Raw genomic sequence first — 13185 nt, forward strand, 5'->3', positions numbered from 1 at the left:
CTGGCTCTAACCACAATAGAAAGAGGAGTGGGAGGCCCCGGTGCACAACTGAGCAAGAGGACAAGTACATTAGAGTGTCTAGTTTGAGAAATAGATGCTCACAAGTTCTCAACTGGCAGCTTCATTAAATAGTACCCGCAAAACACCAGTCTCAACAGTGAAGAGGCGACCCCGATACTGGCCTTCTAGGCAGAGTTGCAAAGAAAAAGTCATATCTCAGACTGGCCAATAAAAAGAAAAGATTAAGATGGGCAAAACAACACAGACACTGGACAGAGGAACTCTGCCTAGAATGCCAGCATCCCAGAGTCGCCTCTTCACTGTTGAAGTTGAGACTGGTGTTTTGCGGATACTATTTAATGAAGCTGCCAGTTGAGGACTTGAGGCGTCTGTTTCTCAAACTAGACACACTAATGTACTTGTCTTCTTGCTCAATTGTGCACAGGGGCCTCCCACTCTTTCTATTCTGGTTAGTGCCAGTTTGTGCTGTTCTGTGATGGGAGTAGTACACAGCATTGTACAAGATCTTCAGTTTCTTGGCAATTTCTCGCATGGAATAGCCTTCATTTCTCAGAACAAGAATAGACTGACGAGTTTCAGAAGGAAGGTCTTTGTTTCTGGCCATTTTGAGCCTGTAATCAAACCCACAAATGCTGATGCTCCAGATATTCAACTAGTCTAAAGAAGGCCAGTTTTATTGCTTCTTTATACAGAACAACAGTTTTCAGCTTTGTTAACATAATTGCAAAAGGGTTTTCTAATGATCAATTAGCCTTTTTAAAATGATAAACTTGGATTAGCTAACAATGTGCCATTGGAACACAGGAGTGATGGTTGCTGATAATGGGCCTCTGTACGCCTATGTAGATATTCCATTAAAAAATCAGCCGTTTCCAGCTACAATAGTCATTTACAACATTAACAACTGTATTTGATCAATTCTATGTTCTTTTAATGGACAAAAAAAATGTGCTTTTCTTTCAAAAACAAGGACCTTTCTAACTGACCCCAAACTTTTGAACTGTAGTTTAAGTATTCAGTATTCAGAGACTCGTAATTAAGCTCAGGTGCATCCTGTTTCCATTGATCATCCTTGAGATGTTTCTACAACTTGATTGGAGTCCACCTGTGGTAAATTAAATTGATTTGGAAAGGCACACACCTGTCTATATAAGGTCCCACAGTTGACAGTGCATGTCAGAGCAAAAACCAAGCCATGAGGTCGAGGGAATTGTCCGTAGAGCTCCGACACAGGATTGTGCCGAGACACAGATCTGGGGAAGGGTACCAAAACATGTCTGCAGCAGGCCTCCCGGGTGGCGCAGTGGTCTAGGGCGCCACCAGAGTCTCTGGGTTCGCGCCCAGGCTCTGTCGCAGCCGGCCGCGACCGGGAGGTCCGTGGGGCGACGCACAATTGGCCTAGCGTCGTCCGGGTTAGGGAGAAAATGGCCGGTAGGGATATCCTTGTCTCATCGCGCTCCAGTGACTCCTGTGGCGGGCCGGGCGCAGTGCGCGCTAACCGAGGGGGCCAGGTGCACGGTGTTTCCTCCGACACATTGGTGCGGCTGGCTTCCGGGTTGGGGGCGCGCTGTGTTAAGAAGCAGTGCGGCTTGGTTGGGTTGTGCTTTGGAGGACGCATGGCTTTCGACCTTCGTCTCTCCCGAGCCCGTACGGGAGTTGTAGCGATGAGACAAGATAGTAATTACTAGCGATTGGATACCACGGAAATTGGGGAGAAAAGGGGATAAAAAACTATTTGGCCTGAATGCCAAGCGTCACGTCTGGAGGAAACCTAGCATCATCTCTACGGTGAAGCATGGTGGTGGCAGCATCATGCTGTGGGGATGTTTTTCAGCGACAGGGACAATAGTCAGGATCGAGGCAAAGATAAACGGAGCATAGAGAGATCCTTGATGAAAACCTGCTCCAGAGCGCTCTGTAACTCAGACTGGGAAGAAGGTTAACCTTCCAACTGGACAACGACCCTAAGCATACAGTCAAGACAACGCAGGAGTGGCTTCGGGACAAGTCATGGAATGTCTGAGTGGCCCAGCCAGAGCCCGAACTTGAACCCGATCTAACATCTCTGGAGAGACCTGAAAATACCTGTGCAGCAAAGCTCCCCATCCAATCTGATAGAGCTTAAGAGGATATGCAGAGAAGAACGGGAGAAACTCCCCAAATACAGGTGTGCCAAGCTTGTAGCGTCATACCTAAGAATACTTGAGGCTGTAATCGCTACCAAGGGCGCTTCAACAAAGTACTGAGTAAAGGGTCTGAATACTTATGTAAATGTGACTTTTCTGTTTTTTATTTATTATACATTTGCAAAATTTTCTAAAAACGTGTTTTTGCTTTGTCATTATAGGGTGTTGTGTGTAGATTGATTTCCCCCATGAATTTAATCCATTTTAGAATAAGGCTGTAACGTAACAAAATGTGGAAAAAGTCAAGCGGTCTGAAAACTTTCCGAATGCACTGTATATCATTTGTTTCTATTTGTTATTTGCAAACTTCTCCATGAAATGAGCAGCAACAGTACAGAACCATCGCTAGACCGGCACATTCTTTACTCACTAGGTGCGCAATTAAAGGGCCAGATGCACAATTAAAGTGAATTACACAAAAAAATCTAAATGTGTTAGTTTTCTTCAAGACCTAAAAATAATTGTATTCTGATATGATTTAAGCATTAACATGGACTCAGAACATCTAATTTGTTTTTTTCTTTGTGAACAATTAAGAGTGGAAAAACTAAAACAAATCTAAAACCAGGAAAATTAAACTGAGAACATCATTTAGGAAAATATTAAACATATAATTTTGGGGGGGGGATCACATTTTATAGGTCCCCCTTAGAGTTGTTTATAAGCATTCTTTTACCAAGTATATTGACAGACTACTTTCTCTTGTACAATAAGGACCCAGGGGGAGAGAAGAGAAGAATGTGCCTATTTGAAAGCTAGAAAAAAAAATTGTAGCTTGCGACGTGTTTAATTTGTTTGAAGTAGCTCTCATTCTAGAAAAGCTACAGCGGGCGCCCTATACGTGATACCCGACAGAGGGCGCCCTATACGTGATACCCGACAGAGGGTAACTTCCGACACTGGTACAAAATGAAGCCCCAGTGTCTGAGATCAAGTAGGCTTTCCCATAGAAGCCTACTTGATCATGTGTTACACTGTGCAAAGTTTTTGATGTTAGCCAAACCCAGTTTCTATGGTAACTCATGCTTCCTTGTGTGGCTCTGTCATCAGCTGAACGTCCTCCTCAAACAATCTGTTCACTTAGTGTGTTTACATCCGGACCATAAAGCATGGGACTCAAATCCTTTATTATGAAGGAAGCTGTGTGCGCGTAACGGATGTGTCCATTCTCCGGCCGTTATGGCCAGTTCTGGGCCTTAACACGAAGTCTGAGGGGCACAATGTGTGTTCTGTCCGGTGGCAGCCAGTTTGTGCCAGTGTACGGTGAGCTCCCTTGTCACCCGACCCGCTCAGAGCAGCACCGGCGTACGCAGCCTGGCAGACCCTTGTAGGGGGACTTCAGGAGAGAGGCGTTGCTCAGTGCATGACACCACGTCACACTCACAGCTTTAGCCACAATGGCGGACTCTGTGGCCCACAGCATTAGGTAATGTGTTCCTGACTGGGCCTGCGTCCCCAATGGCACCCTATTCCCTATACAGTACACTACTTTAGACCGGAGCCCTGTGAGTCCTGGTTGAAAATATTGCACTATAAAGGGAATAGGGTGCCATTTGGGACGCTGACAGTTTCTGGACTGTTTCACTCTGCCTTGGTGTCGGTGAAAGAGCAAGAGCCCGAGGGGGTAGGGACGTGTTTAAATTCAGGGGGCATTGCGTCATCCTCCTCCCCTTCCTTCTCTCCCTCTCCCGCTCCTCTAAACTTCAGTCACCTCACGTGGCTCAGTGCTATAAAATCCTGCCAGTCTGGGCCCATTGCAGGAAAGAATGAACTGACTGTATGTCACCTTGGCTTCTTCAACCTTGGAGATTTTAAATCCCTCTTGCTGTGCCTCTTTATTTGGAGAGACTAAGGCCGCATCCCAAATAGTAACCTATTCCCTATATAGTGCAATACTTTCAAAGTAGTGCTCTACATATGGAATAGGGTGATGGACTAGACTGCCATTTGAGACACGGACTAAATTGCTGGCCCAGCAGAGGCCAACCGGGCACTATGGCCCACAGGAGGGAGCTGAGGCCAACCGGGCCCCATGGCCCACAGGAGGAGGGAGCTGAGGCCGACCGGGCTCCATGGCCCACAGGAGGAGGGAGCTGAGGCCGACCGGGCTCCATGGCCCACAGGAGGAGGGAGCTGAGGCCGACCGGGCCCCATGGCCTACAGGAGGGAGCTGAGAGCAAATGACAGGGCCCCATGGCCCACAGGAGGAGGGAGCTGAGAGCAAACGGCAGGGCCCCATGGCCTACAGGAGGGAGCTGAGAGCAAATGACAGGGCCCCATGGCCCACAGGAGGAGGGAGCTGAGAGCAAACGACAGGGCCCCATGGCCCACAGGAGGGAGCTGGCCCACAGGAGGGAGCTGGGCCACAGGAGGGAGCTGGGGCCAACAGTGCCCCAAGGCCCACAGGAGGGAGCTGAGACCAACAGTGCCCCAAGGCCCACAGGAGGGAGCAGGCTCTGGCTGACTGCATCCCATATGGCACCCTATTCCCTACATAGTGCATTACTTTTGACCAGCAGTTAGTGCACTACTTTTGACCACTGCCCTATGTAGGGAATAGGGTGCCTTTTGGGATGTATCCACTGTGTCTTATGTCAACCCATTTGTGTTCCCCACACAAACTTCTCAAATATTTGTTAAACATGTTAATTTTTCCCTAGTGTAATGTCTGAATCACTTGTGGAGTGGTAAGGTAAAATGGCAGAAGGCTTTTAGCTGGTGTTGTGTTATAGGGGCTGGCCAGGAGAATGTATCCATGCAGAAGGAGAATGGAGCAGCCAGCGAGCTTTCACTAACTTTGGTTAGCTTAGTAGTGCAGAAGAGAACTTACTGTATGTTTGTTCATAATTCTATGAACATGGATGTGTATCCCGTAAATGCTTTAATAAAAATCCCTTTACATTGGATTAGCTAACTTTGAAAACATTGGGATAGACTATGCATTTCTTTGTAGCTTGGATTTAGCTGCCCCCCTTAGTTTGGACTTTTAACACAGTTTGTTTTTGTGACAAATCAGAAGCATGTGACCGTGTTTTCTTTCAAGCTCCCTGGGACTTAATGGAGAGGGAGGGAGGGAGGGGTGGGTGGGTAGAGAGGGAGCTAGGGGTGGGTGGGTAGAGAGGGAGGGAGCTAGGGGTGGGGAGGGGTGGGTGGGTAGAGAGGGAGGGAGGGGGGGTGGGTGGGTAGAGAGAAGGGAGGGGTGAAGAGAGAGGGAAAAGGGAGGGGTGAAGAGAGGGAAAAGGGAGGGGTGGAGAGAGAGAGGGAGGGGTGGAGAGAGGGAGAAGGGAGGGGTGAGAGAGAGGGAGAGAGGAGAAGGGAGGGGTGGAGAGAGAGAGGGAAAAGGGAGGGGTGGAGAGAGAGAGAGAGAGAGAGGGAGAAGGGAGGGGTGGAGAGAGGGAAAAGGGAGGGGTGGAGAGAGGGAGAAGGGAGGGGTGGAGAGAGGGAGAAGGGAGGGGTGGAGAGAGAGGGAGGGACTAGTAAATCTCATCAGCCAGACTAACCCTTTGGTGTTCTATCACACACTGAGTCACGCTAACTTGAAATCGCAATGTGCTTTGAGATGCTTTTAGGATTCTGAAATAACCCAGTGTTCACCAGATGTGTTTACCCTAAACATGCGTGCTATGAGTAACAAACACACACACCCTACTAATGCCAGACTAGCTCCAGCCTCACAGCACTTGTCTAGCTGTATTGTTTTTCCTGGGCCATGCATGTGTGCTGATAACTCTAGTGAATATGGCACGGTGGCTGTACTCTGCAGTGGAGGTTCTGACTAACGACCATGGGCTGGAAGAGCTTGCAACCAGCCAACACCGCACCTCTCTAGCTAGCTCCCAGATCCTGTTTCTGCCTCTCTCCAAATAATGAATTGTCCCCTGATTTGTCACTTACTGCTGCGTACGCCAGGCCCTCATCCTGCTGTTGGCTCTGTTTGATTGAAGCAATGGCATCTGAACAGTCAGTATTTTTAGTAGCTCATTGGGAGTGCAAAAATAACACATTGACAGACTTGAAAAGACTCCTGATTTATATCATTAAAAGCAAGCACATTGATTGGAATCCAAATATACTTAATTATTAAAATGTTCTCCTTTCTCTCTCCTTTGGGTATTGTTTAGTGTTATAAGCCATGTGAACTTGATGTAGTTGCCCACTCGTCAACAAAGAGAACAGCCTAGTGTCAGCATAGTGGCATGCTAATAGTACAAAAGACTAGTTGATCATCTGTCACCTCCATCTTGTTTTTTCAGAGCTTTACGGCCCAGATCAACCAAGTGTTTCCGGCTGAGGATGATGTCAACAAACATGTGGAAGACAACTGTGAGTTTGTTTTACCAAAAGTCTTCAGTCTCCACAAGGTTTTTGTTTCTCACCATCTCATAAAGCTACCCTAACTGACACCTAAGTGTTTTTACAGCACTATATGAAGTTATGAAATCAATTACAACCCTGAAACTGTTGCCCAATGCAAATGATTCCCCTGAGGATTGAGGAATGTCATTTTGTGCCATTATGTTCTTATGTGTTTTTCATTTTTATCCATCCTCTTCTTTTGACAGTTGTGATTAGTCTGGCTTAATTTACTTCAGATCTGTTGTTTTTCAGGTTCTTTAATGTACTTGAATGAAGCCACTCTCTTGAACAACGTCCGTGTGCGGTATAGTAAAGACAGAATTTATGTAAGTACTTTATAACAGACATAGCTATATCCTGCCTCATCAATCTGGTTTAATCAGCGGTGCGCCATGGTGAACAGGCCACAGGTTGAACCAGCACAGGTGAGTTCAATAGAACACCCACTCATTATCATGCTAAAGCCCTGTCACTTCAGTCTCTCTGTGCCTACTGTACTGTATGTGTTGTGGTGGGTCCCCTCCCTCCCTGCTTCCCAGTGTGACAGGCGTGATGGGCTTGTCATTGTCACTCAGGGCTGCCTGCCAGGTGTTTGCTGGGAGGGAGGCCAGTTACAGTGGCACACACACAGCTAGCTCTTGTCGTCACTCTCCCTGCTGGCCCCTGTGTCCACCCCAGGCTCAGGTGACCTCTATAATCAGCCAGGGAGCAGAACAGAGCCAGGGAGTGCTATCCTGTTCCCCACTGAACTTAATTAGGTCCTCTGATGTGACGGGGGAGGCAGGGGGACGTGAAGGCCAGCAGGTGTGGCGAGGAGACCGGTGGGACACTTGTTTTCCAACAGGTGGCATCTAGTGGTTGCAGTGAGAAACTGCCTGCTTTGTCCTATGAAGTGACAATTCCTTTTAGCAGTGATGGGACTCAAGTGTTTTCTTAGGTCACTGAGAAAAAACTGGGTGTCATATCAACACAAGTGTACGCTAGTCTTGCTAAAAACAGATTCCTATATGTGTACTAGAGTATTTCTGACTTCTCTTTGTTTTTCTCCCAGACGTTTGTAGCTAATATCCTGATAGCAGTGAACCCCTACTATGACATCCCAAAGCTCTATGCTCCAGAGACTATTAAACAGTACCATGGGAGGTCCCTGGGCACCCTTCCGCCCCACGTCTACGCTATCGGTGAGAACTGGGAAGGAAGATTCCAAATGGCACCCTATTCCCGTAATAGTGCATTACTTTTGATCGGAGCTCTATGGGCACTATATAGGTCAAAAGTAGTGTGCTATGTAGGGAATAGGGTGCCATTTGGGACTTACACACAAAGTCCCTGCCACACAAAGTCCCTGACACTTTTGGGCTGACAATGTGTTACGCTTTCACATCTGTCCACCAGAGGGCAGTCTATAGTCATTTTCACAGTATTCTCAGTCTTTGCTTACCAGTGTGATTTAGCTACCTATTAACAGGGTTGGGGAGTAACGGATTACATGTAATCTGAGCCGTTACATGTAAGGGATTACAAAAAAACTAACTGTAATCCGTTATGTTACCAGCAAAAATATTGTAATCAGATTACAAATGCTTTTGAAAAAGTAGATTACTTCGACGATTACTTTTACATTCAGAAAGGATGTTTACAAAAAAAATCTTTGACACTTCTCTGTTTTCTCAATGACATTCAAATCGGCATTGAAAAAAGGCACAAATGTGTTCCACCTGAGCGAGTGTGACCAGAGGTCAGAGACCCCTATGACGACACACCAAATGTGTTCGATGGATCGCAGGAAAAGAGCAGGAATGGGATTTTGTAGGCTACAGTCCAAGCTATGTCTTCCAATGGTGCGACTATCCAACTTGAATAAATGCTTGGAGGTAAGGACGACAGCAGTGGTGTAGTCTACGGCGATACGGATATCACTTATTATTGATATCTGCATAGCGCATAGATGTGAAACTCACTGCTGCTCTCATTTAGCTATTTGCGCCTTACAGATTGTGGTTGTTGTCGTTGAGTGTTCACAAATCTAAATGTGTATTTGAACCCAATAATGGTTGAATTCAAGAAGTTTAACCTGCCTATCAATCATTGTTTTTGAAACCAGCGGACAGCCAGTGAAAATGCGCTCTTGCAGCAGCTGCATAGTGCGGATCCCAGCCTATGGAATACAAGTCAAATCAAAGCAAGTTTATTTTATATAGCCCTTCGTACATCAGCTAATATCTCGAAGTGCTGTACAGAAACCCAGCCTAAAACCCCAAACAGCAAGCAATGCAGGTGTAGAAGCACGGTGGCTAGGAAAAACTCCCTAGAAAGGCCAAAACCTAGAGAGGAACCAGGCTATGAGGGGTGGCCAGTCCTCTTCTGGCTGTGCCGGGTGGAGATTATAACAGAACATGGCCAAGATGTTCAAAATGTTCATAAGTGACAAGCATGGTCAAATAATAATCAGGAATAAATGTCAGTTGGCTTTTCATAGCCGATCATTAAGAGTTGAAAACAGCAGGTCTGGGACAGTGATTGTTTTAAGTCTGGCTTCTATTACTGAGTCTAATTCATGCTGATATACAATACATCCATAGGCCTGATGGACACATGCTCAAACTCGCACTCTTTTGATATACTTAATGGAGCAATCTGTAGATGCTACATCCATTTTTGGACTTATAAATGATATATACATCGATTGATTGTTGAAGAATATAACTTATAAATGCCTGATGATCTTAGTTCAACTGTCACACTCCATGAGAACCCAAAATAGAAGCGTGTTTTACCCCAACGTTTGTAAACAAAGTAAATGTAAACAAACACTGTATAGCCTCATAACATGGTTAAAACAATCATTTTGATATCATGGATGGTCAGTCTTTGCATCCATATCTCTCTCTATTAATCTGAGCGGTTACATTTTTCGAGGCCCATCCCTCAGCTTTTTCCCAAAACAGAGGCGGGGCAGCCGTTTTGTTATTGAAACATTGAATAACAAACCGTTTTGTTATTGAAACATTTTGTTATTGAAACAATAGGCCTATAGCAAATGCAGCATATGGCATTCATTTTTCACGTCAATAGCACTTTTCAGTAGTGCTCAAAGCATGCCATTCCATGAGCGCAGCATTTATTTTTCAACTCGAATCAATGAGCCCGATCAGTCCTCCATGACAACAAAATCATAAACAACAGAGTAGGGCTGGCTAATAAGTCCTTAGTTTTGGGGTCATGCCCAGGTAAAAACAATTTGGATAATCTATACCTCCAAATTTCCAAGTCCTTTATTGAAATGACTGGAATTCTGATAGACTTTGGTTTTTAATGTAAAGATATAATTTTATTGTATTATTATATGTAGTAGAAAGCAATGGGTTAGAAGAAGCCTACATAACCAAACCATAAAGTAACATGCATCATCCATATATGGCCAGATATGTAAACTTTAACATTGATTTATCCTGCAATAGATATCTTTCAATTGGTAGCATATACATTTTTGTCTTCTTCTAATGCCTCTTAAGGGGAAAGTAATCTAAAAGTAACGAAATGTAATCAGATTACTTTACTGAGTTTGGGTAATCCAAAAGTGAAGTTACTGATTATAATTTTGGACAGGTAACTAGTAACTGTAACGGATTACATTTAGAAAGTAACCTACCCAACCCTGCCTATTAACAGTGAGCATTCATTGTGCAGTGTGACTTTGCTAATGCAAACATCATCTTGAGGATCTCATTCAGAGAAGTTGTATGTCACTGAGGTAAAGGGTAAACAATGAATACTGTCATCTAGCATGTGATTTAGAAGTACAAGGAGCATTCATTGTACAGTTTGCATGTCTAATGCAACCATAGGCTTAATTTAGGATCCCATTGAGATACATTTTGTATCACTGAGGAAAAGGAGAGGGTTAACAAACTGTAAACAACTGTCTGGATGTCTGTGTCTGTGTGTCAGCTGACAAGGCCTACAGGGACATGAGGGTGCTGAAGATAAGCCAGTCCATCATCGTGTCCGGGGAGTCTGGTGCCGGGAAGACTGAAAACACCAAGTTTGTCCTCCGGTAAAGTCATGACATTCCCTGTGAATCGTCAACACACAGGATGTGTCCCAAATGGCACCCTAATCATTATGTAGTGCATTATTTTATTTTTTACCAGAGCTAGTCAAAAGTAGTACACTATATAAGGATTAGGACACAGACCCAGTCTGATCTGGCAGGCTGTTTCTAATGGTTCATGTAAAGTAAGTACACTGCTCAAAAAAATAAAGGGAACACTTAAACAACACAATGTAACTCCAAGTCAATCACACTTCTGTGAAATCAAACTGGCCACTTAGGAAGCAGCACTGATTGACAATAAATGTCACATGCTGTTGTGCAAATGGAATAGACAAAAGGTGGAAATTATAGGCAATTAGCAAGACACCCCCAATAAAGGAGTGGTTCTGCAGGTGGTGACCACAGACCACTTCTCAGTTCCTATGCTTCCTGGCTGATGTTTTGGTCACTTTTGAATGCTGGCGGTGCTTTCACTCTAGTGGTAGCATGAGACTGAGTCTACAACCCACACAAGTGGCTCAGGTAGTGCAGCTCATCCAGGATTGCACATCAATGCGAGCTGTGGCAAGAAGGTTTGCTGTGTCTGTCTGCGTAGTGTCCAGAGCATGGAGTCGCTACCAGGAGACAGGCCAGTACATCAGGAGACGTGGAGGAGGCCGTAGGAGGGCACCAACCCAGCAGCAGGACCGCTACCTCCGCCTTTGTGCAAGGAGGAGCAGGAGGAGCACTGCCAGAGCCCTGCAAAATGACCTCCAGCAGGCCACAAATGTGCATGTGTCTGCTCAAACGGTCAGAAACAGACTCCATGAGGGTGGTATGAGGGCCCGACGTCCACAGGTGGGGGTTGTGCTTACAGCCCGACACCGTGCAGGACGTTTGGCATTTGCCAGAGAACACCAAGATTGGCAAATTCGCCACTGTTGCCCTGTGCTCTTCACAGATGAAAGCAGGTTCACACGCACATGTGACAGACGTGACAGAGTCTGGAGACGCCGTGGAGAACGTTCTGCTGCCTGCAACATCCTCCAGCATGACCGGTTTGGCGGTGGGTCAGTCATGGTGTGGGGTGGCATTTCTTTGGGGGGCCGCACAGCCCTCCATGTGCTCGCCAGAGGTAGCCTGACTGCCATTAGGTACCGAGATGAGATCCTCAGACCCCTTGTGAGACCATATGCTGGTGCGGTTGGCCCTGGGTTCCTCCTAATGCAAGACAATGCTAGACCTCATGTGGCTGGAGTGTGTCAGCAGTTCCTGCAAGAGGAAGGCATTGATGCTATGGACTGGCCCGCCCGTTCCCCAGACCTGAATCCAATTGAGCACATCTGGGACATCATGTCTCGCTCCATCCACCAACGCCACGTTGCACCACAGACTGTCCAGAAGTTGGCGGATGCTTTAGTCCAGGTCTGGGAGGAGATCCCTCAGGAGACCATCCGCCACCTCATCAGGAGCATGCCCAGGCGTTGTAGGGAGGTCATACAGGCACATGGAGGCCACACACACTACTGAGCCTCATTTTGACTTGTTTTAAGGACATTACATCAAAGTTGGATCAGCCTGTAGTGTGATTTTCCACTTAAATTTTTAGTGTGACTCCAAATCCAGACCTCCATGGGTTGATAAATTTGATTTCCATTGATAATTTTTGTGTGATTTTGTTGTCAGCACATTCAACTATGTAAAGAAAAAAATATTTAATAAGAAGATTTCATTCATTCAGATCTAGCGTTATTAGTGTCTAGTGTTATTTTAGTGTTCCCTTTATTTTTTTGAGCAGTGTATATTCTGAGAGTATTCACATTTAAAGTGGAAGCTCACAAATGTTTACCTGTAGACTTATTTTCACTCTATATGGTCAGTTAGGATCACCACTTTATTTTAAGAAAGTGAAATGTCAGAATAATAGTAGAGAAAAATGATTTATTTCAGCTTTTATTTCTTTCATCACATTCCCAGTGGATCAGAAGTTTACATACACTCAATTAGTATTTGGCAGCATTGCCTTTAAATGGTTTAACTTGGGTCAAACATTTCAGGTAGCCTTCCACAAGCTTCCCACAATAAGTTGGGTGCATTTTTGGCCCATTCCTCCTGACAGAGCTGGTGTAATTGAGTCAGGTTTGTAGGCCTCCTTACTCGCACACGCTTTTTCAGTTCTGCCCACAAATTTTCTATAGAATTGAGGTCAGGGCTTTGTGATGGCCACAGCTTTGGAATTATTATTGGGGTCATTGTCCATTTGGAAGACCCATTTGCGACCAAGCTTTAACTTCTTGACTGATGTCTTGAGATGTTCCTTCAATATATCCACATAATTTTCCTGCCTCATGATGCCATCTTTTGTGAAGTGCACCAGTCCCTCCTGCAGCAAAGCACCTCCACAACATGATGCTGCCACCCCCGTGATTCACGGTTGGGATGGTGTTCTTCGGCTTGCAAGCCTCCCCCTTTTTCCTCCAAACATAACGATGGTCATTATGGCCAAACAGTTCTATTTTTGTTTCATCAGACCAGAGGACATTTCTCCAAAAAGTACGATCTTTGTCCCCATGTGCAGTTGCAAAC

At 45.5% G+C, this 13185-nt stretch overlaps 1 protein-coding gene across 5 annotated transcripts in view; it reads left to right on the top strand.

Moving 5' to 3' along the window:
* The window catches only part of LOC139556177 (unconventional myosin-VI-like), a 124054-nt gene that overhangs the window by 25453 nt on the left and 85416 nt on the right, over positions 1–13185 (top strand). For all 5 annotated transcript variants that reach the window (XM_071369768.1, XM_071369771.1, XM_071369772.1 and 2 more), the window contains exons 3-6: positions 6461–6530; positions 6816–6889; positions 7615–7744; positions 10515–10620. In XM_071369768.1, coding sequence (XP_071225869.1) covers positions 6461–6530; positions 6816–6889; positions 7615–7744; positions 10515–10620 — 380 coding nt within the window. The remainder of the gene's footprint in view (positions 1–6460; positions 6531–6815; positions 6890–7614; positions 7745–10514; positions 10621–13185) is intronic.

This window comes from Salvelinus alpinus, chromosome 27, assembly GCF_045679555.1.
Source record: "Salvelinus alpinus chromosome 27, SLU_Salpinus.1, whole genome shotgun sequence".
Lineage (NCBI taxonomy): Eukaryota > Metazoa > Chordata > Actinopteri > Salmoniformes > Salmonidae > Salvelinus > Salvelinus alpinus.